General features: G+C 39.9%; 1 protein-coding gene and 1 long non-coding RNA gene across 8 annotated transcripts in view; one reads left to right on the top strand and one right to left on the bottom strand.

The window, feature by feature from the left end:
- Window positions 1-25,287, bottom strand: part of NDEL1 (nudE neurodevelopment protein 1 like 1) — a 61,899-nt gene that overhangs the window by 17,517 nt on the left and 19,095 nt on the right. For 2 of the 7 annotated variants that reach the window (XM_020869067.2, XM_020869066.2), the window contains exons 1-7: window positions 21,575-21,763; window positions 14,968-15,065; window positions 13,693-13,846; window positions 12,625-12,773; window positions 10,584-10,720; window positions 7,270-7,443; window positions 4,673-4,764 (exon numbers count right to left, since the gene is read on the bottom strand). In XM_020869067.2, coding sequence (XP_020724726.1) covers window positions 4,673-4,764; window positions 7,270-7,443; window positions 10,584-10,720; window positions 12,625-12,773; window positions 13,693-13,846; window positions 14,968-15,053 — 792 coding nt within the window. In that variant the 5' untranslated portion in view covers window positions 15,054-15,065; window positions 21,575-21,763. Of the gene's footprint in view, window positions 1-4,672; window positions 4,765-7,269; window positions 7,444-10,583; window positions 10,721-12,624; window positions 12,774-13,692; window positions 13,847-14,967; window positions 15,066-21,220; window positions 21,239-21,434; window positions 21,538-21,574; window positions 21,765-25,287 lie in introns of those variants that run through there. The other 5 variants (XM_020869063.2, XM_020869065.2, XM_070479072.1 and 2 more) reach the window with 5 other exon arrangements.
- Window positions 21,813-22,545, top strand: LOC139039073 (uncharacterized). Its single transcript, XR_011492227.1, has 2 exons — window positions 21,813-22,181; window positions 22,442-22,545. It is a non-coding gene; the product is annotated as an uncharacterized lncRNA (long non-coding RNA).

Here is a 25,287-nt window from a genome sequence, read left to right as displayed (position 1 = left end):
ATATAATAGGTACAAGTTGTATCCCAGGCATCAGTGAGACAACCTAATACAAGTACTGGGCCAGGCACTCAAAAACAATGGCCTAGAAATCAGATTTAAGACAATATCCACACCAAGCAGGAGATGAAATCATGGCTGTGAAGGAGGTAATCAGAAAATTAAGGTCAGAACTCTGAGTAAAGTCCATACTGAAAGGGCAGGCAGATGAAGACCCAACAAGATGACAGAGAGGCTTGGGCAGGAAGACGCGAAGCACACACGACACAGAATCAGAAAAGCAGAGGAAAGAAGGCGTTTCAAAAAAAAGTCAGTGTTGAACGTCTCAAGTAAAACGAGGACAGAGCAGCATTCACTAGATTTGACAGCACTGAGATCATCAATGAGCAATGTGAGTGGAGTGAGCAGGAAACAAGAGCCCAGACGAGGCTAGCTGGGGAGCGAGTTTGCTATCACAAATACTAACAATTCATGGAGACGAGCTTTCAAAAGCTTGGCTGGAAAGGAAAGACAAACTGAAAGTTAAAGAGAGACACAGGGTAGAGGAAAGGACAGCTGCTTTTATTTTTGCTTTTAAGGTTAAAAAACTGTATAATGCGTAATATATAAATGTTAAATATACACACTTTATATCTAACATTTATATATTACGCATTCAGTTCAGTTCACTTCGGTCACTCAGTCGTGTCCGACTCTTTGCGACCCCATGAACTGCAGCACGCCAGGCCTCCCTGTCCATCACCAACTCCCGGAGTTTACTCAAACCATGTCCATTGAGTCGGTGATGCCATCCAACCATCTTATCCTCTGTCATCCCCTTCTCCCACCTTCAATCTTTCCCAGCATCGGGGTCTTTTCCAATGAGTCAGTTCTTTGCATCAGGTGGCCAAAGTATTGGAGCTTCAGACTCAGCCATCAGCCCTTCCAATGGATATTCATTCAGGACTGATTTCCTTTGGGATGGACTGGTTGGATCTCCTTGCAGTTCAAGGGAACCTCGAGAGTGTTCTCCAAAACCACAGTTCAAAAGCATCAATTCTTCTGCACTCAGCTTTCTTTATAGTCCAACTCTCACATCCATACATGACTACTGGAAAAACCAAAGCCTTGACTAGACAGACCTTTGTTGACAAAGTAATGTCTCTGCTTTTTACTATGCTGTCTAGGTTGGCCATAACTTTCCTTCTAAGTAGTAAGCATCTTTTACTTTCATGGCTGCAGTCACCATCACTGATTTTGGAGCCCCAAAAAAAAGTCAGCCACTGTTTCCCGCCAGCTTTTTCACTCTCCTCTTTCACTTTCATCAAGAGACTCTTTAGTTTGTCTTCACTTTCTGCATATCTGAGGTTACTGATATTTCTCTTGGCAATTTTGATTCCAGCTTGTGCTTCATCCAGCACATATTACGCATTACACAGAGGAACAGAGATCAAAGTGCCAACATCCACTGGATCACAGAAAAAGCAAGGGAGTTCCAGAAAAAACATCTACTGCTTTATTGACTACACCAAAGCCTTTGACTGTGTGAATCACAACAAACTGTGAAGAATTCTTAAAGAGATGGGAATACCAGATCACCTTACCTACCTCCTGAGAAATCTGTATGCAGTTCAAGAAGTAACAGTTAGAACCGGACATGGAACAGCAGACTGGTTCCAAATTGGGAAAGAACTACATCACGGCTGTACACTGTCATCCTGCTTATTTAACTTGTATGCAGGGTACATCATGTGAAATGCCGGGCGGGATGAAGCACAAGCTGGAATCATCATTGTTGGGAGAAATATCAATAACCTCAGGTACCCAGATGACAACACCCTTATGGCAGAAAGCGAAGAGGAACTGAAGAGCCTCTTGATGAAAGTGAAAGAGGAGAGTGAAAAAGCTGGCTTAAAACTCAACATTTAAAAAACTAAGATCATGGCATCTGGGCCCATCACTTCATGGCAAATAGATGGGGAAACAGTGGAAACAATGACAGCTGAAGCTCCAATACTTTGGCCACCTGATGCAAAGAACTGACTCACTGGAAAAGACCCGAACACTGGGAAAGATTGAAGGCAGGAAAAGGGGACGACAGAGGATGAGATGGCTGGATGGCATCATCAACTCAATGGACATGAGTTTGAGCAAGCTCCAGGAGTTGGTGATGGACAGGGAAGCCTGGCATGCTGCAGTCCATGTGGTTGCAAAGAGTTGGACACCACAGAGCAACTGAACTGAACTGATATATATATATATTACATAATGTGGTATACATAAATACTGTATATAAATACCAAAATATATAGTAAAAGGCTGAGGATACAGGAGATATAAAGATGACAAGGCAATGAGACGCAAAGCACAGAGAGACAAAATTAGCCGTGAGCAGGAATGTGATACCTTCACTGAGACAAAAAGGAAGAACACAAGTAATAAGAGGAGAGTACTAAAAGAAGGAAAGTGAAGAAAACAAAGCATAAATAGATAGCCTTGATTTCTCAGTGGAGGAGGATGTCAGAGGGGGACGAGGCTTCCAAGTGAAGTCAGTGGCAAAATAGGGCAAAGAAACAGGAGATGAAACATTCATAAAAGTACACAGGAGCTGGTGGAGAATGGCAGAAATTCTAATGGCACCTTAAAAGACAAACTGTCTGCTGAATGGGTAAATAACGCCAGGACTCCAAGTTCAACTTTCATGCACCATTTATGAATAAATTACTTAAGGTATTAAAGCAAAACAGGGAACAAAAGAAAGATGACAACAGAGATCCAGAAATAAATAGCCAGAACTAACCTACGAGTACAAGGAAGAGAAACTCGAGGATGACAGCGTGCTGCCACCCTAGAAGCACATCAGAGCGCTTGGCACAGTGTGAACAAGCTGGGAGACACAGCACACAGCCAAGAAAGTGCAGGCTTCTTCTCTCCACAGCGAGAGGGAAAAAAGTAATCAGAAATGCTAAGAACCATGAAGAAAAATATCCACTGATACACAGTTATATATGGATACAAAGGCTGAGTGCAAGTTTTAAAAATGAAAATGGTTTAATCTGTTGAAATGACAGGATTCCAAGAGCTTTTTTCTTTTTATTTTATTGTGATTTGGTAAAAATTGTTTTGCAGTGAAAATAATAAAAAGATGGTCAATTTTTAAAAATGTTAAAAAGGCATACATGTCAGCTATGACACACACACAGGAAAAAATCTATTAATAATATGCTTCTGAGTAAAATAACAGGTAAAGAACAAAACGCCTGAAACATCTGTTGAGTACTGTAAGTAAAGTGTCCCGAGAGCCTAGCTCTCTTTTCCTGATTCTGCAGGAAATAACACACAGGTGGGCATAATATTGTAGGTGCTGTTGACTAATTTTCAGCACTACTAATGGGAGAGTTCAAGAAGGGACAGACTTTAAATAAAGTTATAAAAATAACCAAGAAAAATTTAAAAATTAGGAGAAGTTAAATTCATCTTTTTTCTTAAAGTTGATAAGACACTGAAAAGCAAGCATATTATTTCACATTATAGGTTATAACAAATAGGTTAAGCTATTACAACACAATTTTTACAACAAACAGGTTTAAAAAAAAAGATTATGGTAGGAGTGAAAGAAGATTATTCTATGTGCTGTATGAATGATGTGTGCACATGACTTGTTACAGCAACTTTAAAATGCAAAGTTATTGATGGTCAGAAAATAATTTTACCAGCCAGAAAAGGTAAACATAGCATATCTTGGCCTCCCATTTCTTTACATAAAGTAGAATGTAATTTCTGCTTTCTCTGAAGCTACACACACACACAAATAAGTGAAAGGGCAGTGGAGAATGGGAAGTTTCAGGGGTAGATTATTGATCACAGAAATAAGTCACTGAGGGAACCAGGAAACTGACTAATGCTAGAAATTCTAACTTTATAGTGGCTTAAAAATCTACCAAGTTACATAAATGTTTCCAATGATCTTGATGCAGGAAAGAAGTCCAGTTGCTCAACTAATCCAACCTGCAGGTCTCCCCTATGACCAGAGAGACCAGGAGTCCACAGTGACAGAGAAAGTGACCCATGGATCATAGATAAGTAGCAACCAAGTGAAAGCAAGAGATGACTTAAAAAAAAAAATCACAACAAAGTACTACTCTCAATAAGGTCAAAGAGTAGATATTATACAATGTAAAAAACTAAGTAGAAATCCAAGTTTAATATTCCAAAAGCCAAAATGCTCTGGAATGCAAGGTGAGAGCCAAGGAGATGGCACTGGAATGGAGATGGCCAGGCAGCAGGGAGGTGGTGGCCAAGAGCAGGAAAGTCATGCCATGAGCCAAGGCAAGAGTCCTCTGAAGAGAAAGCCGGGCGATGACCAGGAGGACAGCAGGCAAAGCACAGAACAGGATTAGAGGGAGGGATAAGACATACAGCAGGCCTTCAGAGAACGTAGGAGTCATCAATGCTTTAGAGACAGCCAGGGCGAGCATGACAAAGGCCCAGCAGGGACTTGAAGTTCAATAAGGCAACCTTCTGCAGAGGCACTGGAAAGGCTGAGCAGAGGTGTTTATCTGAACCAGTCTCGGGTGGTCAATGGATGCTCTTGCGTCTAAGCTTAATAGCCTTTACCTCACCCTCACGTCAAGGTAAGAAACAATTCAGTACCTTGGCAGCTGAAACACCTAGTGATAAATAACAAAATGCTTACCCCTACTTTCCGTAAGAGATCCCCCACGATGTTCAGTGCTGATATCCTAGCTGAAGGAGTCAGTGGACTGGTACCAAAACCGTTTGGTATAGCTAGAGAAAGGTCAGAGGCGAGCGATTACTCTGGCAACTTCCTTTACATTTGGGTTTGTTTCAGTTTACAAAGTAGTATACACAATGAAAAATCAATATATTCTATAACTGTGGATATAGTATAAAGTGGAGATACCACAAATACGTTTAACCATTCTCCAAAGGATATTTAGGTTATATCCAATTTTTCATTATTATAAACAATGCTAAATGAACATATAACCTTAGACAAGTATTTCTGGAGAAAAGGTTCCTAAAAATAGAACTGATGAGTCAGAGGATGTGCCCAAATTTTCACCTTAATATCCTACTAAAATGCTCTCTAGGTTGTGTCAATATTAGCAGTCCGTATGGTAGTGCTCTCAATAATATTAGACATCATTTTTCTTTGTGCCCACTTTGATAGTCACTTTAACTTTTGTCTCCTTAATCCAAGAGTCATTTAAATCTCTTTTTTTGGAAGTCATCTGTTTATCTTCTGTACTTTTTCCTGATGAGTTGTCTTTTTTTTTAATCAACCTGCAAAGAGCACTTGTACCCTTGCATGGTATAGTTATACAGATATTCATCCTTTCTCTCATATATGTTATATTTCCCAATGTGACATTTATTTATTTTTGGCCACACCATGCAGTACATGAAACTTCCCCGACCAGAGATTTAAACCTGTGCTTCTGCAGTGGAAGCACAGAGTCTCGGTCACTGGACCGCCACAGAAGTCCCAAAGGTCACAACTTTGTCTAACCACTCTCCTCCCTGCATCCTGAGTAATACATGGCACATAACAGGTGCCCAATGTGATACAAAGTGCTATACTTTCCTTGGCAGGGACTTCTGGATCTTGTTCTTCCTACTCTACTCAAATTTTATATTTTCAGTATTATTAAATCTGTACTTTTATGGAAAGTTGTTTTAAATGGTTTTCAGAAACAGGCATTTTATCAATAAAATGCAATTACAGCCAAACCACTTCATAGAGATCAGCTCTTCAATCCTGCCACTGATTTCTCTAACCTTTGGCTTCTCACTGTCTGTGTGCCAACTTCCTTGCAATGAAACAGCAGCTTTTAGGCCAGCGAAAGTTCATGCCATCAGTTCCAATCTAAAAATGTGTCTCTCTGGACAAATATTCTTGTCTTAGGCTTGACATATCTTCCTTCTGTGCCAGAGCAAGCTCTGTGTCCTACTGACACCCCCCTTGAGGCTCCAGATAATTCCAATTAGGGCTTAGCTGAAGAATTTTCAGAACTTACCTGCATAATTTTAATTAGTAACATTAAAAAAAACAGATCTTAAATGCTAATTCTCATATGCCACTAATTCTAAGGTCCTCAAATATACAAGCAGCCATTCTGAAAATTGATAGCTTCTGATGCCTGCTGTATATAATGCCTATATACTGCCTACTCTGTATTCTTAGCAGCAAACTCAGCACATACTGCTACAATCAGCAACAAAACTACATAGAACTTTTACATACCTCACCTCACCCTCATAAAAAGACAAAAAAAGGGTGAATTATCTATTTAAGGGCTTCTGAGCACCTGAAGTAAGGCCAACACAATTAGAAACTCAGTTTAAAATTTTAAATAGTCACATTTGAGTGGCTATGGGTAGCACAAATATGGAGATATGGAGGGCTAACTGTACTACCTGAAATTACTTCATATCACTCTGAAAGATAAAATCCTATATTTTAAAAAAGGGTAAGAAGAAAGTACAGGGGAGTGGAAGTAGCTGAAATATGATCTGCAAGCTGCAAAAACTAAATAAATCTCAGAGTTTCAGGGTTCCATTCTTAACGTTCTATCTAGTGACTACTTAAACGTTTTTCTGCTTATCTGGATTTTAAAAAACATCTTGACTGATGGCAAAAGGAATATTTTTATGCACTATTCACCTATGAATATGGCAGCTACTGAGGCATGTCATAGAACAGACATGTCCATCCAAGCCAACTTAGATGAGCCTGAATGGTAACTCAATGAGTCTCTGTACTTTCCATGTATAAAGACTTCTAGTCTCCCATGATATGTTCAGTGGCAGGGGCCAGAAATAAAACTGCATTTAAATATGATCCCAAAATTTGTAACAAAGTGACATGAACACAAAAAAGTACACACAACAGAAAAAACTTCAGTGTTAATAATAATTGACTTTAAGCACTAAGATTGCAGATGAATTTTATTTTCTTTTTCTCTTGTTTATATTTTTATATTTTTATACATGAACATGTGTTACTATAATCAAATTTCCTTAAGATCTTCAACTTTTTAAAATTTCAATTTATTAAGCTGTTCTTGTCTTAAATGTAGCTCTCACTTCACTGTTTCCTACATGTGATTAAGTGGTCTAGGGAAATAATTCCTGCTGTTTCACATAGAGCTAGACTAAACCAACCTTTAAACTAAAAAGACTGCTCAAACCTTAGCAACCCCTGCTTCATCAGCAAAGCCTCTTAGGTGATAATCAGCCATAGGTTCAGAAAGAAAAGACATTACAAACCTTTCGGTGAAGGAAAACTGTTCTCCGTTCCTTTGCCAACAGGGGTAGCTGGCAAAGAAAGTGATGCTTGGACGGCAGAATCCATCTTTTCACAGTCCAGCGTTGGAGAACTGGGAGCTGACTTTCTAGTTACTTCCTGTTGTCTTTCCCGAACAGCTAGTTCTTGCCTTAAATCTGTAAAATGTTGCAAAGATAGCAATATTCACTAGAGGGAGCAAATACATCAAGGAAAGTTATATCTGAGATGCCATAAAGACATTTTTCCTAAATTACTTCTCAAAAATTATTTTCATATTTAATAATTTTTACTTCCAAGGAAATAAAAATGACAACCCTACTGTCTAAATGGTCATTTAGAATTTAAAAATGCGATAAACGTAACAATTATTCTGTCTTTATGCAAAATTAAGGCAGAGTCCAAAGCAGAACTCACAGTGAACAGATAGGACACAAATACAAATATTCTTAATCAACTTATTTGCATTTATTTTGAAATGATGATGTAGTTTGGGGATTATTACAAGATCAATGAAGAACAATTTTGTCACTTTTAATGGGTTGACATTCTTTTACTCATTTCCCTATGAAATATTTTATTTTAGAAAGGAAATAGTCAAAATAGCTGCAACTGCTGTTTTTCAAATATTGAATTTTTAACCCAAAATTAATGTTCTCTTTTCCTGTAATGCAACTGACCAATAGCAATAATACTTGGTAGCTGTATGATTCCACGTATATAATGCATCTAAAATGTAGCAGCTCTCCCTTATCTGAGGAGGGTGTGTGCCAAGATCCCCAGTGGATGATTCAGTGAACGAGACAGCAAAAAACATCACCCTGTTACTCAGAATGGTGCACAATTTAAAAGTTATGTATCACTTATTTCTGGAATTTTCCATTTAATATTTGCAGACTGCAGCTGACCATGGATTACTGAAACCATGGAAAGCAAAACCACAGATAAGGGGGGACTACTGTAGTTGCACATAACAACAGAAAGTAGAAATGCAGTTGTCAGGGCTGGGGAAGGGAGAAATGGGGATTTGTTGTCCAATAGGCAAAGAGTTTCAATACTACAAGATGAAAAAGTTCTAGAGGTCTACAAAACAATGTGAATATAGTTAACGTTACTAACTTGTACCCTTAAAAATCATTAAGATGATAAATTTTATGTTACTTTTAACCACAATTGTAAATTTTAGAATAGGATAAAGTTAATATTTTATACATTATATAAATCATGAGTTCTTCAAATGAATAAAGCCTCCCCCAAAAAAGGAAGCCATGAAGAAAATTTTTTTTGACCGCACAGTTTGCGGGATCTTAGTACCCTGACCTGGGATCAAACCTAGGCCTCTAGCAGTGAGACCTGAGTGCTAACCACTGGTCTGCCAGAGAATTCCTGGAAAAACAATTTTTAAAAGACCTAATAAAAACAGACAAAAAGTTTCCACAAGTACCAACCAAAAAACTACAAATTAAAAGCAAGGTGATATTAGACAAGAAGTTTGAGATAGGCATGTACACACTGCTATATTTAAAAAGGATAATCAACAATAACCTATTGTAGAGTACATGGAACTTTGCTCAGTGTTATGTGGCAGCCTGGATGGGAGGTGGGTTTGGGGGAGAACGGATATATGTATTGTATGGCTGAGTCCCTTTGCTGTTCATGTGAAACTATCACATTGTTATTTAGCTAAACCTCAGTACAAAATAAAAAGTTTAAAATAATAAATGAAATTTTAAAAACTTTAAAAAAAAAAAAGCAATGTGATATTGGGAATTCCCTGGTGGTCCAGTTGTTAGGACTCCTCACTTTCACTATCAAGGGCTGGGGTTCAATCCCTGTTGGGGAACTAACACCACACAACAAAAAAATTTTTTTAATTTAAAAATAAATAAAAACAATACAGTATCAATTTTCAAACAGGTTTTTAAATAATTTTAAAATTTATTTTTATTATTCACAATACTAATAAACAGTGAGGAAGACTGAGAGGACCCTCAATCACTACCAAAGTGTAAAGGTACCAATTTACCTAAAAAGTAATTTAGCAGCATCTGTTACAACCATTAAAGACACTTATATTCTGTGCTATTTCTAAGAATCTAGTCTAAGAAAATCAAAGATACCCCCAAATATTATGTATAAAGACCCTATTTACAGCACTATGTATAGCAAAAATGTAAATTCCAATAACAAAGGACCCATTAAGGAGTTAAAAAAAAAGATAGAAAAAATACATAAAACATGGTTCAACTATATAAAGAAAAAAAACAAATGGGTATGCTTATGTATAGTTATAGAAAGACTGGAAAGACACCAAACTCCTGGTGAATTCTCTCAAGATAAAGAGATAAAGAGTGACTTTTAGTTTCTTCTTTACAATGCTCTGCACTCTAACATGCATAAAAGAAAAAAAGAGGGAGGGAAGAAAATTTTAAAAGAAAGTATATATTCACTATATGTATTATACACATGTATACTGCAATATACACTGAAGAATTGATACTTTTTTAACTGTGGTGTTAGAGAAAACTCTTGAGAGTCCCGTGGACAGCAAGGAGATCCAACCAGTCCATCCTATAGGAAATCAGTCCTGAATATTCATTGTAAGATTAGCTCCAATACTTTGTCCACCTGATGCAAAGAACTGACTCACTGGAAAAGACTCTGATACTGGGAAAGATTGAAGACAGGAGAAGAAGGGGATGACAGAGGATGAGATGGTTGGATGGCATCACCGACTCAATGGACATGAGTTTGAGTAAGCTATGGGAGTTGGTGATGGACAGGGAAGCCTGGAGTGCAGAAGTCCATGGCGTCACGAGGAGGTGGACACGACTGAGCTGAACTGATACTGCAATATGCACACATATATAATGCTATTATGTGCCTAATACAAATTTTTTTTTTTCCACAAAATTATTTAGGTACAACAAAAAGGAAAAACTCCAAATAAAACCAAGCAGTATCTGCACAGTGGTGATGATTAAGATTTTGGGAAACAGACCAGGTCTGAATCCCAACTGACAAGCTAAAAGACCTTGGACAAAACCCAAACTTGCTATGCCTCAGTTTTCTAACCTATAAAATGGGTATAATACCACCTACCTCCTAGAGTTGATGATATAGCTATTAACAGACTAAAAGTACTTGGCATAGTGTCTGACCAAAGCATGTACATAAACAGCTTTAAAAAGTTGATCCTGAAGCAAGCTTAGCACTCTGGCTAAGCTAAGCACTTATCTGTCAGAGCTAAGCACTCTGGACAGTAAGTAATAAATATATTTTAAGTTATAAATTTTACCTCTTGCTTCATCCTTCAACCTCTGTACAGAGACCAACAAAGATTCCTTTTCATCAAGTTCACTTTCTAAAAATGCATTTCGTTCAATGGCTTGATTTAGCCTTTGTTCAAAGTCTTCCAGTGAAACTATTGTTGCCCTAAAAAAAAAATTAGAGTCCATGAATTAAACAAATAATGTGCAACTAGCTACTACAAAAGGAAACTGTCAGTTTATCTCATGCTATTTCCTGACCTAGAAAGCCTGGCCCAGCTGAAAGAAAATGATCTCACCCCTTCTGACCTCTGGTGCATTTACTGTCTCTATTATAATTTGGCCATTCAATATATTCTTTTCATTTATATTCCTATCTAAATTCCTTCAAGTCTCTTAAAGGCAGGCTACTTATTATACACGTTATATCTCCCCACTGGATTTTAAACATGTTTCAATGAAGTTTACACATTTTCAGGAAGAAAACTGTTCAGTGGTTCCAGAGTATGTAAGAATATGTAAAAATGTACTAAGAATTTGTTTAAAACACAGTCCCAGGTCCCCCCTACCTACTTTCTTCCTATCAACCCTTTTTGACTTCCTGCATTTCTCATTTATTCAGCAAACACTGACAGGTACCTACTATGTGCCCTCTATCCACTATGTGCTATCTGCTACAGAATTAAAATTTCCTAACTTCAAGTTAGAACTCTCAATGCCATGTCCAATTTTCTGTCAACTGTCTCTCAGCTCCACTTGCTCTCCTCCAATCTCCTGCCCCAGACTTAATTCTTCACCCATTCCTGGTGGCTCAGACAGTAAAGAATTTGCCTGTAATGCAGGAGACCCAGGTTCGATCCCTGGGTTGGGAAGATCCCCGGAGAAGGGAATGGCTACCCACTCCAGTATTCTTGCCTGGAGAATTCCATGGACAGAGGAGCCTGGTGGGCTATAGTCCATGGGGTTGCAAAGTCGGACACAACTGAGCTACTAACAAGCCAAAACATCATCTGGGTTACTCCAAAATGGTCTTCACATCTTTTCTTCCCTACTTCTAATTTCTCAGTAATATCTTTCAAATTGCAATCTGGTAACACTTCTTTGTTTAAAAAAACTCTTAAGAGTGTCTCTTTGCTTACAGAATGACTTTCAAACATAGCCAAGCACAGGGTTCTCTGCAACCTGGCCCCAAACACCTTCCAGTCTTATCTTGTTCAGCCACACTGTCTTTATGCACTTTAGTTAAAGTAAAATATTAACACCTCATGCCCTTTTTCTGCCTCTCTGACTTCCAATCTCTCTCTTCATCAGTTAACATCTACTCCTCGCAGACCCAGCTTCCCCAGTTACCAAAGGGTAGTTGAGCAGCTTGTATGTTCTTTGTATTAATACCAGGGCTATCACATGGACTGTCCATACCTATCATGCCCAAGGGCAGTGGCAAGCTTATCTTTGTATCCTCAACTCTAGCATCATGCCAAGCATTTCAGAGTTACTCAAATATTAAGGAAAGAAATCTCAGACAATGATTGTAAAGTAATACAAATTACATTTGGGATGGTTAAGAAACAATAATAGATATATGAAATATTGGCAAAGTAATGGCAAGCTCCTATAGGCTGTTCAGCAAAATCGTAATAAAAGCATTATTTCAAAAAAATTCATTGGTAAGTATTAAAACAGAAGAGAAAAGAAGTGAAAACTTAAGGACAGATCAGTTAGGAAACAACTGCAGGATTCAGGTATACAACATGAGGACCTTCAAAAAGTGTCATAGTATTGAGAACACAGGGAAGACGGAGGAATGAATGAGACCTTTTAAAGAAAAACCAACAGGATCCACAATGGTACATGAAAGAAGGAAAAATGGAAAGAAAAACCCGGAAGGGCATTATCTAGGGAGATGAGGATTTTTGGTAAGTTTCAATGTGATGACTTACAGGTGACTTGAAATACCAAAAGGAGTTGTTCTGGTACTAAGATTTAGGTAACTGGTTGTATCTAAAATAACTTTTTAATCACAGATTGCCAATTTCAGTTATTCTAACAACATGCACATCATTCACTTACCTTTTTGCTCGCTCCAGGTCATCATTAGCCTGTTCCAGCTCTCTTACATACTTATGTAATTGCTCCTTAATGGCCCGAGTCTGACTTAAATCATCTTCTAATACTGAGACCTGCTTGTAGCTCTGTGCATATTGATGTTCTAGCTTCTCCTGAAGGTGCGGGTATAGAAGGAAAGAATGTGTCATTAGCATATAGTTTTCTTTAATAAAGGATGTAACCCAAACAAGAGGCAGGTTGGGGAAGGATCCAAAAAATTCACCCACAATCTGATAGTACTCTTTTTCCCTTTTTACAATGTTAAAATGACACATTCATTTCCAGTGCTTTAATTCACATTAGTCAATCACTTCTCTTAAAGAAATTTAATAATGGTCTCTCTGAAAAGAGGTAAAGTAGTAAAATTGTGGCCTTAAAAACCTCCGGGTTCTCAGGCTGAATGCAGCCCAGGGTAAACATAAAGCAGTTGAGTGACAGGGTTCAAATTTCTTACACCTTGCCTGCCCAATCTCACCTTCTCTAAACCTACCCCCTGCCCAGACACAGGAACACCCCAAACATTTGGCTTAGGCATGTGATGAACAACAGCAAGAGAGATTAACTTTTCTACTCCTGAAAATTCCTTGTTAGAAGGGAATTTTTAAAAATTAAACTCCAAAACTAAAGTGACCATAAACCATAATGAAATAAATGTATGTGTCATTCAAAGATAATTTTAAAGTACTACAGAATGAGGCACGCTATCATAGCAAATAATCAGGCAGCCTTTTTTTTCCAGGCAGCTTTTGAAAATTATAGAACTACAACATAATATTATAGAGCTAGGAACATTATAGCCAAAAAAAATTGACAGCTACAGGGTTCTGAGGTGAACTTCTGAACTCTAAAACACCTTTGCCTTGGTTCCATGAAAACAAACAGTTTATGTCAAAAATTCATTTTAGGCCTTTTTACATTTTTATGTTGCCTGCTGCTCTTAAGCTCTACCTGTAAGAATGTACAGGTAGAACTAATGTAAGAACTTTAACAAAACCCAGCCAAAGAGACACCAGCTTATACTGCCACAATTACCTTCAATGCTTCTACTTCGTACTTCAGTCTTTGGTTATCAGCTTGCAAGTCTCTATTTCTTTGTTCAGCCTGTACTAATTGTGCCTCCAACTCTGCCTCTAACTCTCTGCTTCCTTCCTGGAATTCAACTAGCTCATCCCGAGCTTCCTGGAAGCTAATCAGAAACAAAGTGGGAAAGATCAGTTATAGTAGAAACCGTAAGGATCATCCTGAAGATGATTATATATCAATCCAAAGATTTTCACCTGAGTTTTATGCTACCATAAAATATACTAAACAATAAAGGCAATCTATTTTGCATCTCTTACTCTATATATTCAGGGTTCAATGAAAGTAAGCCAAAAGCCGCAAAAGGATTCACGTTTTATACACTCACCCCTTTCTTATTTAACATATTGACAAAGAAGCACATATCACTACCCACAAATCAGTTTTAACATTTAGATGTGTTTTTTCCAATATAATTGGTTTCCTCTGTAATTCTATTTAATTTTATGCATTAAAAATGTTATTCTGAGAAGGGTTCCATAGACTTTCCCAGCCTATGAAGGTATCTATGGCACAAAAAAAAAAAAAAGGACTATGAACTCTTGCCATAGACACACCTTCCATATAACTAGCATGATACAATAACTGGCTTCAGCAACAACAATGAAATAGCAATAAAAGGTTTACTAAGTCTTAGTAAACTGCTAACCAAAGTAGGAAGATGTATATATACTTTAAAAAGATTTTTAAAAGAAATTTAAGCTTTCTACTTAAAAGGTTACCTAAAAGTTCTCTCAAATAAATGAAATAATTGAGATTTTCTAAAATACTCCATATACCCAGAAGCTCTTGTCCCTCCCTCAAAGCTTTGTTGGCTCCAGACACTGATAACGCCTGCCCAAAGAGAGTTTGCCCTATGGAGTCCCAGAGAGCTTATTAGAATCTCTAAAAGACCAAAATGAGGAGGCACAATCAGTGCACACCCAGCAAGCCAAAGATAGCCAAGAGCAGAAATAGTCTTTCTAAAAGGAAGTAAGCTACCAGAAGAAATCATAAATGACACTGTTTTCTTACTATTTTAATAATTCAAGTAATGTAAGGTTTTATGGCACTTTATCTTCCTTAAATACAAGCAATGTTATTTTGTTATGACTATTTCTAGAATCCCAATCCTATACTGGAAACTCTAAATTTAGCTTTGTTAAAACAAACAAAAAAAAGCACAAAAAGTTAGAGATTATGTATTCCAAAGCCCTCTTCTATTTCCAGGATGCTTTCTGGCATTACCTTTGTTTATACTTCAAGGAAAGTTCCTTCCAATAAGCAGTTTCCTCCTTCAAACTTGAAAAATCTGGTATATCTTCACCATCCATGATCAAGAAAGCCTGAGAAATGTTAAAGAGGAAAATAAATTAAGATAGAACATAGGAATCTTAGTAAAAGGATAAAACCTGGGACAACATTCAATCTGCAGCATTTTGGAGGGAGCCAAACATGAAAGACTCTGAGGGGTTAACACTCTACTACAATAAACTCAGGCACATAAATCACTTGGCTGCCCCACTTGCAGGGACCACCACCATCATGGACAGGCTCAGGAGAGGAGATGAACAAGGTCATAGAAGCCAGGGGAAGCACTTCTGGTGGCAGCACTAGGTTTTGGGGTTGGCCCCACAGACCCACCTGCAGCTGGTTTACAGTTAACTGATCTTCTGGGAATCAGGTGACAGAAAACAAGCTTATTACCAGAGCTGCTATTACCTGCATGTCCTTCTCTGTAGTATTGATACAACTGCTTCAAAACACCTGCTTGAAACATTTTATGCCAGGTGACTTTGCCAGGATATCAAGCACATTCCCAATAATTTAAATCATTACATTTCTAAAAGTTAAGTCCCAAGCTTCCTCCATTAAAGTCCACTAATCCTGGAATTTCAATGCTGTTTCATCTCGGTTCTTCTTCCAACGCATTCAGAGTGGGTGAAAAAGTATCTGTTTAGTCATTAACCTTGCATTTGGACTGACTATCTAAAGTTCCCAATTGATTGTCAAGCCAAATAGAATACCAAAGATGCTGGGCTTGTCCCAGATTCATGCTGAAGTGTTTCAGTCTTACTTCCTTTACTTTATATTCCAGCAATACTGTTCAAAACTGCCCTAATGCACCGTTCTGCTTCGGTCTGGGTATTTTCCCTACCTGGAATGGCTCTCCTTCCTTGTGCATTTGGAAAGCTCCTATTTATCCTTTAAAACCCAGCTGTCATCTTTTCCAGAAAGCATTTCCTGTCCTCACCCATAGAGCACCAAAATCTCCCACCATCTTGGCTACCTCTATGCATAAGATTGCATGAATACACTTAACACATAGTAATACATTTGCTTACATCTCTGTGTCCCCTGTTAGGTTGTGTATTAGTCTTACTGATTTCAACCCCAGCACACTGCCTGTACTATAGCTGATACTCAATAATATTATTAAATTAAACCAAAATTGATTCAACCTAATCCAAACTGGGTAGCGAGAATTCAAGGCCAGCTTTAAAAGTAAACTAATAAAACTTGGGAGTTGTAGAGAATGTAGAATTCACCTAGCACAACCCACTACTCATGAATGTTTAGAAAAGACACAGACAAGAGCACATATACAACTTCAACTTGAAGAGGTATACAAAAGAGAATGGCTTTTAGTTGAATAGAATTAAAATGTAACTATATACATTCAGTGTAATGCCTCTGCAGCCTACTGCAATTTTTTCAAACTGGTTTTAGTTAAGTCTTTCCTGACCACATTGTCCATTATTACTTTTGGCATGTTGGTCAATCTTCCAATTAACTTAAATAAAAGACCCTGATGCTGGGAAACATTGAGGGCAGGAGAAAGGGGCAACAGACAATGAGATGGTTGGATGGCATCACCGATTCAATGGACATGAGTTTGAGCATGAGACGTGAAAGACAAGGAAGCCTGGCGTGCTGCAGTCCGTGGGGTTGCAGAGTTTCTGAGAGGGCAGGACCTGTGTTTTACTTATAAATCCCTTCTGCATCACCAGAAACATGAAACACGGTAGAAATTCGGTATCTGAATCTGACTTACAAGCTTTTTTACTTATTCCCTCTTTGCTCCCAAAGTACTGCTTTCCTTTATTAATATTGAAATTTCTATTTCAGAAATGTAAGGGTAGTTTATTTCTACCTCATAACACACCACCAAGTATTTTACCAGGATTATAAAACCGTACCATTCTCAGCTAGACAAAATTATCAGTCTGAGGCATGCCAAGCCACATTCACAGCCACTTATAAAGCTCAATATATGCTCCACCTCACAGAACAGGGAGCTGATGGAGCTTACTGGGGAAAGCCTTAGAGATACCCTGCATACTAGCTATCTAAAATAATCATTGTCTAGCCCTTCTTTCTTTCTTTAAAAATCTTTGTTTGAGTCTTAACTGCAGCCTGCAGGATCTTCAATCTTAGTTGCAGCATGTGAGATCCAGTTCCCAACCCAGGGATCGAAACTTCTGGACCCCCTGCATTAGGAGTGTAGAGTACTAGCCTCTGGACCAACAAGGAAGTCCCTCAGCCCTAAATTCTTAAATATATACGGACAACCAAGAACCACCCAACAAATGAGAAAAGCCAGTAGTGTAAGAAAATCCAAGGACCTACGGAACCTAGAGGAAACAGATAATTCAGGAAAGAACTACTTTTTTCTCATACAACACCTCAGGAGGGTTAGAGGAGTGTTGACACAGCTACTAAAGAAGAGAGAAAACGAAGAACTGGATGGCACAGGGTGCAGGAAACAGTGGCTCCAACCCAGGACTGCAAAGAAACCACCCAAGATGAAGCCTAGTCCATTGCACCCAGAGAGTCACTCAGCCCAGATGTCTTCTTAGCTTTATGTTCACTTGATAACCATCTCAGTCCCTTAAATATTTTTGTTGTCATGATTTAGACCTTCTCTGGGTTACATATACGCCTTTCTGAAGGTGAGGAACTGCTGCTACTTCAGCATATCATTTTATTCATGGGTAGGATACTTTAAAGTTTCCAGCACTCCCTCTGTTAGCATGCAGCGTTTGATTCTGCTGACCATGTGCAAGTGTCCTTATCGAAGTCCCTAAGGATTACTAGATGCCTTCCTTGGCATCTAACATTTGAGTGTGTCAGTTGCTCAGTCGTGTCTTGACTCTTTTCAACCCCATGAATTGGAGCCCACCAGTTTCCTCCATCCATTGGATTTTCCAGGCAAGAATACTGGAGTGGGTTGCCATGCCCTTCTCCAAGGGATCTTCCCGACCCGGATCGAACTCGGATCTCCCGCATTGCAGGCAGACTCTTTACCATTTGACCCAACAGGGAAGCCCATTTAGTATTTACTTGAATGTATCTGAATGTGGAGCCAACCCTTCTACAAATACGGTTAGACTTGCTTTTATCTACAAATGTTATCATTCACATGCCAGTTTCAGACTTTTCTGTATGAGCTTTTTGTTGTTGACCCATTTATACAGTATCAGAAGGCTGTTAAGAAAGGTTCCCTGAGGAATCTCACTGTTTACACCTGTGGGTATATACTATAAGGTATCCATTTGTCCCTGGTTTTCTGGTTCTCAAATAGGGCCATATTAATACAACTACCAATTTTTCCATCAGTGTCCCCTGGCAACTCAGGTTTTAAATAGTCTTTCCTGTAAAATTTCTTTAGCTTCTAGTTCTATTTCTCATATCCTCCTTGTCTAACTACTTAGCTCAAAGTCAAATGACTCTAGCAAAATTATTTTAATGTGTTTTTATTCCACACAGGCTTCTGTTTTGGGGTTTTTTTGTTTTTTTTTTTTGCTGAATCTTATGTGAACTGAATATTGACTACATTTTTTCTGATTAACAGACTACTTTTAGAACTCATTTATTGGTCCCTCAAACAATCTACGCCAGAAGCCTTTTACTAAAGGACCAACTTTTCCAGAACAAGCCAATTAAAAACACTTAAGAGGGTAACAGGTGGTAGGAGCAGCTCAGTCTGGACTCTTAACTGGACTTGCAGTTAGGAGACCAGACTCTGGAGCCAAACTGCCCACATTTCAGTCACCGTCCTCTACTCACGACCTTGAGCAATTTACTTAACCCACTCAGTGACCCATTCCCTCACCTGTAAAATGGGGATAATAATTAAAATAGGGTTGTAAAGAAGATTGAGTTAATATTTGCAAGTACTCAGTACGAGAGTCTGATACACAGTAAACACAGCATAAATTTCATTATTCTTAAAAACTGGTCATTCAGTTGCAGGCCTGTGAAGTATAACATAACCACAATGCTTCAGAATTTAAAATCAACGATCCTGTGTAAAGTAATTAGCCTCAAACTAATAAAAATAAATGGAAAAAAAAAAAGATTTAAAAAAAAGGTAGTGTGGTATAAGCAGATAGTATAGACGATAAATAATAAAAAATTTTTATTTGAAATAAAAAAATAAAAGATTCCTTAAAATTAATCACCTCCAGAAGTTCTGTGCATATTTCACTTACACCACCATTACTGAAAACATCTCGAAAATCTCTTTTGGAACAGCCATGAAGAGCCAGATTAAAAAATAAACAGAAAACCCTTCCTTTGTGGTCACATCTCATTTCTACTGCTTCCTAATTGGTATTACCCAGCTTTATCACTCTAATTTTATTCATCAGACTTATCCTTTCCAAAAACTGGGTTTTTCACAAATAAAAATTTGCCACCACTGCAGACATTCAAAAGACTTTCTCAGGGGCTATAAAGACAATCTGTTCACTTTGCTTCAAGTTAGAGCAGGAAGATGTGTTCATTGTGTTATTTGAAACTATGTAACTAGAGATATTAGGCCACAGAAAATTAGCCAATACAGAAAACTACACTGCTACCAAAAAAACTGCTTTAATGATACATTTGTAATCTCCTGAAGCTGAAATGAAGGTAGATAACTACATACTCTTCCCCACTACCCAAATTTTCTCTCAATATCCTGTCTCACAGGGATGGACTGTGAATCCCAAAATGATGACAACTTTTACATGGAGCGTTATCACACTGGGTGTGACCTTCAGATACCTAGCAACTGTACACAAAACTGCCTGTCTTAAATGCTATATTTACAAAGAAACTATCTTTGCACAATACTAAGAAAGTCCATTTTATATGATATCACCTCTTTGTTAATAGTTATAGAATCAACTAGTGAGACTGTTAGAGTTATTCTGGAACTTACCACAGATAATCAATACTTTTTTACCAAAATTCTTCTACTCCCAAAGGTGACAATTACAGAATTTTAAACTCTGAAGTCAATCATAAATACGGTCCTCCTTTTGGTCCTGACTATCAAACTTCTTTTTCTACCTCATGAACTGCTCAGAAACTTATGTCAGAAATAATTTTAAGCTTCAGTGACCAAATTTATCCCAGCATGACTTAAGATGCAAATAAAAATAAGTTTTGGAGATGTCATGAAAGCAAGCTCTTAAGTTTTTACTGAGGTTTCTACTTATTTTAAGTGTTCCTCATCCAATTTCGATTTAATTTAAAAAGCCGACACAAAACTAAAAAACAAATGCTTCCTAAGATTTCTATCTGGGCCAGGTCAACTTGCAACTAGGACTAGCCAAAGGTTTTTTTGTTGTTGCTGTTCCTTCTGATCTTTTCAACTTTAATAAAGATTCAGAAGAGGTATCTTAGTTCCCTTGGATTCTCAACACATGACCTAATGCTGCATTTTGCTTCACCAACTTCATGATTTAGTAAAGCCAGTGCCCTATTTCATAAACCGATTAAAAGCAACACAACTCATGGGACAAAATAATTAGCCAGCAACCATGTACAAGTTCCAGCATAGAATTTCTCTTATAACTAAGTAGCAGTTCTTATCCTAGGTGGGTCTGCTCAAAAATATTTGAATAAATCTACTAGCTTCTGGTATATTTTTAGCAAGCCAGATTTTCTACTTTGCTTTCTACCTGAGAAAGGTAGGAAAATCCCACTAAAAGAAACCAGAACTCCAAGCCAGGAATCGTAAATCCTGAACCACGTGAAGCCCCTCACGGGTTGGGAGAGTCCACAGTAGAAATCACTTAAGCCCCCACCCCACCTGTTCTCAATTCCCCCATCCGTCAAATGGCGATATGAGAACCAGGCACAACCACTAACTAGGTGACGAGGTTAAAAAAGGAGAGAGCAAGAGTGCTCCGTGAAGGCGCTACAGAAACGTAATGAAATTATCAGCACTGAAAGAATCCTCAATTCCTCAGCAAAACTTAAGATTACTTTGTTGCTTACCAACCGGGGGGGGGCACAAGCAGTCCGAACCCGTTTGGTGACACTTTTCTGAACTCCAGAGTGTCCGCAGTTAAAGGCGGACAGTCATGGGAATGCCACCCGAGCTCAAGGTGAGCAGCTTCTGCCCTCGCCCCCCGCGGGAGAGAGGCCAGGAGAGTTCAAAATCCAACCCGGCTCCGTACCACCTTCCCAGCTGAAGGGATGGGGGAAGGGGGCGGGTTGGGCTCACCGCTGCCACCTTCAACGGAGCCGCTCCTTGCGCCACCAGCGCCTGGGCCCACTGTGCCACGTCCCGGCGTCCGGCCCCGCCATCCCTCACCCCTCCCCCGGACGCGGGCACATCCTCCCGAGACCGCCCGGCTCGCTTCCTTCCAGGCGCCCCCGGTGGGCCACACCTCGGACCAGGGCGTGGAAGGGGCAGTTAGAGCGGTTGGAACAGTTACCCCCGGACTGGCCGCCCCAGAACCCAGGCCTGGCCCGGCCTCGGACACAGCCTCCGGGCTGGCAGGCTCCCCGGAGACAGGCCTAGGCGTCGCCGGCTCGGCCCGGCGCCCTCCGGAGCGGCCTCGCACCGCAGACTCACCTCCAATGTGTCAAAAGCGCATGTTCGCCGCCGCTCGACCAACGTCTCCGCTCTACTGGCCAGGCCAGGCCCGCCCAGCCGTTTTCCGCTCCCCTCCGCAGCCTTGAGCTCCACTCCGCGTACCTCCGCGCCCGGCTCCTCCCCGACACGTCAGGGACTGCCTGGGTGTCCGAGGCCATTCTGTGACGCACGGGGGCGGGGTTCTGAGCATGCGCGCAAGCGTGGGGGCGGCCTGGGCGGGGCTGTCGGGAGAATGGCGTCACAGGGGGCCGGGCCAGGCCCGACGCGCTGACGTCAAGCAGGCGGCGGCCTTCTGCGCAGGTGAGTTTGCGACCTTCGCGGTATCCCGGAAAGGCTCCGAGTTCGGGAAAGTGGCATCACCGTGGGTGAGAACCTGCCTCCCCGTCTTCAGCCACCAACCGAGTCCTGCAAGTGACTGTTTCAGTGTTCCAATATATAATAAGATTTCACCTCCGAGTCACCTCCACCACCCAGTAGAATACCAGGCGTATCCTAGTCCCCATCAGCTGACAAAGACCAGTGTTGTTTTTACAGCAATCCCGCTAGCTGAAATTTTATACTACTTCTTGTCTTCCTCCAGGAAAACGTAAGTTCCATGAGAATCGGAACCTCGCTCCTTTTGTCTCCCAGAAGATAGCTTGGTGCCAGGCACAACGTGGGCGTTCAGATATTTGTTGACTGGATTCGTTCAGGGCACCAAGGAAATACACATATTTCCACTTGTATATTTTATATACCTAAGTGTATATTTCTGTAAATGTGTGTGTGTGTGTGTGTGTGTGTGTGTTCATTCCCTTAGGACCTCCAACTAATGGAGTCCATTTCATTTATACATATTCCCCCCAGGAGACTTGGAGAAGGAAGAGAGAAGAAAGGAACCAGCTCAGAAGGAGAATGATGGATATCTGCTTAGGGAGGGGAAACTTGAATAGAGCTGTTTTTAAAAACAATTTTTGGAACTTTTTGCTGTGTAATGTACAACATAATTCTCCGTGATGTCAGCGCTCTTGGGATTAGATATATGAGGTTTTTGGACACAGTGATAGGTAAGACAGATTTCAAGGTGAGAACAAGGTGAGCCTGAGAGGTTCAGTTATATTTTTGTGGGCATGGACATAAACAGGAACAGTGCAAGATAGATTCTAAGAGGTATCCAAGTCAGTGAAAATCGAAGAAATAATTAATGGGGTTGTGGGAAAGCTGACACCTTGAACTAGATTCTGAAAAACTCATGATAACAATAAGACTAGTTCGCTTTTGTTGTACCATTTGTGTGTACTGGCACTTGTGCTAAATGCTTGGCTTGCATAGTTTAATTCTTAACAATGACTCCATGATATAGGTACCGTTATTATTTCCAGTTTACCAAGAGGAAATAGAGATTCAGCAAGATGAAATTGCCCAAGGTCACTCAGCTAGATAAAAAGAGGACTCAAGGTTCAAACCCACCTAGTCTGGATTGTCTAACTCTAGAAACCAGACTGTTAACCACTACTGTACTGCCACTAAAGAAGGGGGGTTATTGGGACTTCTTAGCGGTTCACTGGGTAAGACCCTGCCCTTCCACTTGAGGGGCATGGGTTCAGTCCCTGCTCAGAGAACTAAGATCCCACATGCCATGTGGCACAGCCCAAAAAAAAAAAAAGAGGGCTATTAATAACTACCGTTTATTGGGCTAGAGAACTGTGCTGAAAGCTTTACATACATCTCACAAGCAGCCTGTGAGACTGAAATTATTACATCCATTTTATATGTGGGAAAACTGAGACCGAGGGGAGCTGAGGTTTAAACCCTCAGGTCTCGGTCCACGCCCAGTGACCTGGGACATTTTAGAAGCCTATGATCTCATCCTCCAGAACACAGCCCCAGCCAGGAAAGCAGAGCCCCAGAGGTGAGTAAGCAGGGAGGCCTTCCTGCAGATCTGGTGCCAAGACAGACCAGTCCCACCCCAAGAGGAAAAAATAAAGGCTGCAACTCTGGTCCCTGGCTGAAGTCCTGGGAAACACACTGAGTCACCTAATGGCAGGCCAGGCCCTGCAGAAAGTGTTGGCATCATCTTCCAAGGCCACTGCCCCTCCCACCCAGCCTGGACCCAGATGGTAAATTTCCCCTTCCAAGATAAGGAATAACAACCAGTCTATGTCTGATTCAAAAATGCCCACTTCAGGGCTTCCCTGGTGATCCAGTGGTTAAGAATCCACCTGCCAATGCAGGAGGCACAGGTCTGTTCCCTGTGCTACATGCTGCAGGGCAACTTCTGAAGCCCTCATGCCCTAGAGGTGGTACTCCACAAGAGAAGCCAAGGCAGTAAGACCATGCACTGCAACTGGAGAGTAGCCCCTGCTAGCTGCAGCTAGAGAAAGCCCATGTGTAGCAATGAAAACCCAGCACAGCCAAAAATGCCTACTTCTGTGCACCCCTGTGTTCCTAACAGCACTTGACAATAGTCAAGACATGGAAACAACCTAAATGTCTATCAATAGATGAATGGATAAAGAAGGTGTGGTATATATATATCTAGATATCTAGATATGTAGAGATAGATATCTAGATATAATCTAGATATATAGAGATATATCTATATATAGATTTATGCAGGCACACATACAATGGAATATTACTCAGCCATAAAAAGAATGAAATAATTCCATTTACAGCAACATGGATGGACCTAGAGATTATCATACTAAATGAAGAAAGAGACATATCATTTATATCTGGAATTTGAAATATGACACAAATGAATTTATCTGCAAAACAGAAACAAACTCACAGATGTACAGAATAGACTTGTGGTTGTCAAGGGGGAGGAAAGGTGGGGGCAGGAGTTTGGGATTAGCAGATGCAAACTGCATATATATACAGAACAGATAAACAACAAGGTCCTATTGTATAACACAGAAAACTATACCCAATATCCTGTGATAAGCCATAATGGTTTCATAAAGACTATGAAACTGAATGTATGTATTATATATATAGAGAGAGAGAGAAATAACTGAATCACTTTTCTGTACTGCAGAAATTAATACAACATTGTAAATCAACTATACTTCAATAAAATATTTTTTTAGGGACCTCCCTAGTCGTCCAGTGGATAAGACTCTCTGTTCCCAATGCAGAGGGCCTGGGTTTGATCCCTGGTCAGGGAACTAGATACCACATGTCACAACTGAGTTTGAATGCAGCAAAAGACCTGATGCAGCCAAATAAATAAATATTTTTTTAAATAACTTTTTTGAATTCCCACTTCTGGTGGGTCCCTAACCCTTGACCCAGCCAGCCATCAACAGTTCAGCCTAGGGTATCCCTGTGCCAAAGGGAAAAGAAAATTCCATTTGTTACTTTTATTGCATCTTCAGTAGCTTCTTGAGCAAACGGAGCTCACCAATTATCCAAAGCAACTCAGGTTCCCAATCAGTGCTTCCATCAGAATTTGGCTGTTAAGTCAACAGAAAGGCAGGACATGGGTATGCTGAGAATTTGCTATGAGGGGTTTAGGTTCCAAACCTCCTTGCCGTTCTTTCCCTTCCGTGGTGTGTCTGAAAATGCAGCCTGCTTCTGCCCTAGCTGGGGCAGGGCAGGGGGAAGGTAGGGTCCCCCCTCTGAGGGCCTTGAAAAGGGCTCTTGCAGGTGTGAAAAATGAGGACAATTTAGATTGAGCCAGCAAAAGGCCTTCCTGCCAGGGTGCT

This window comes from Odocoileus virginianus, chromosome 17 (assembly GCF_023699985.2).
Source record: "Odocoileus virginianus isolate 20LAN1187 ecotype Illinois chromosome 17, Ovbor_1.2, whole genome shotgun sequence".
Lineage (NCBI taxonomy): Eukaryota > Metazoa > Chordata > Mammalia > Artiodactyla > Cervidae > Odocoileus > Odocoileus virginianus.
The sequence above is the reverse complement of the archived record's forward strand: the minus strand, read 5'-3'. Positions and strand labels throughout refer to the sequence as shown.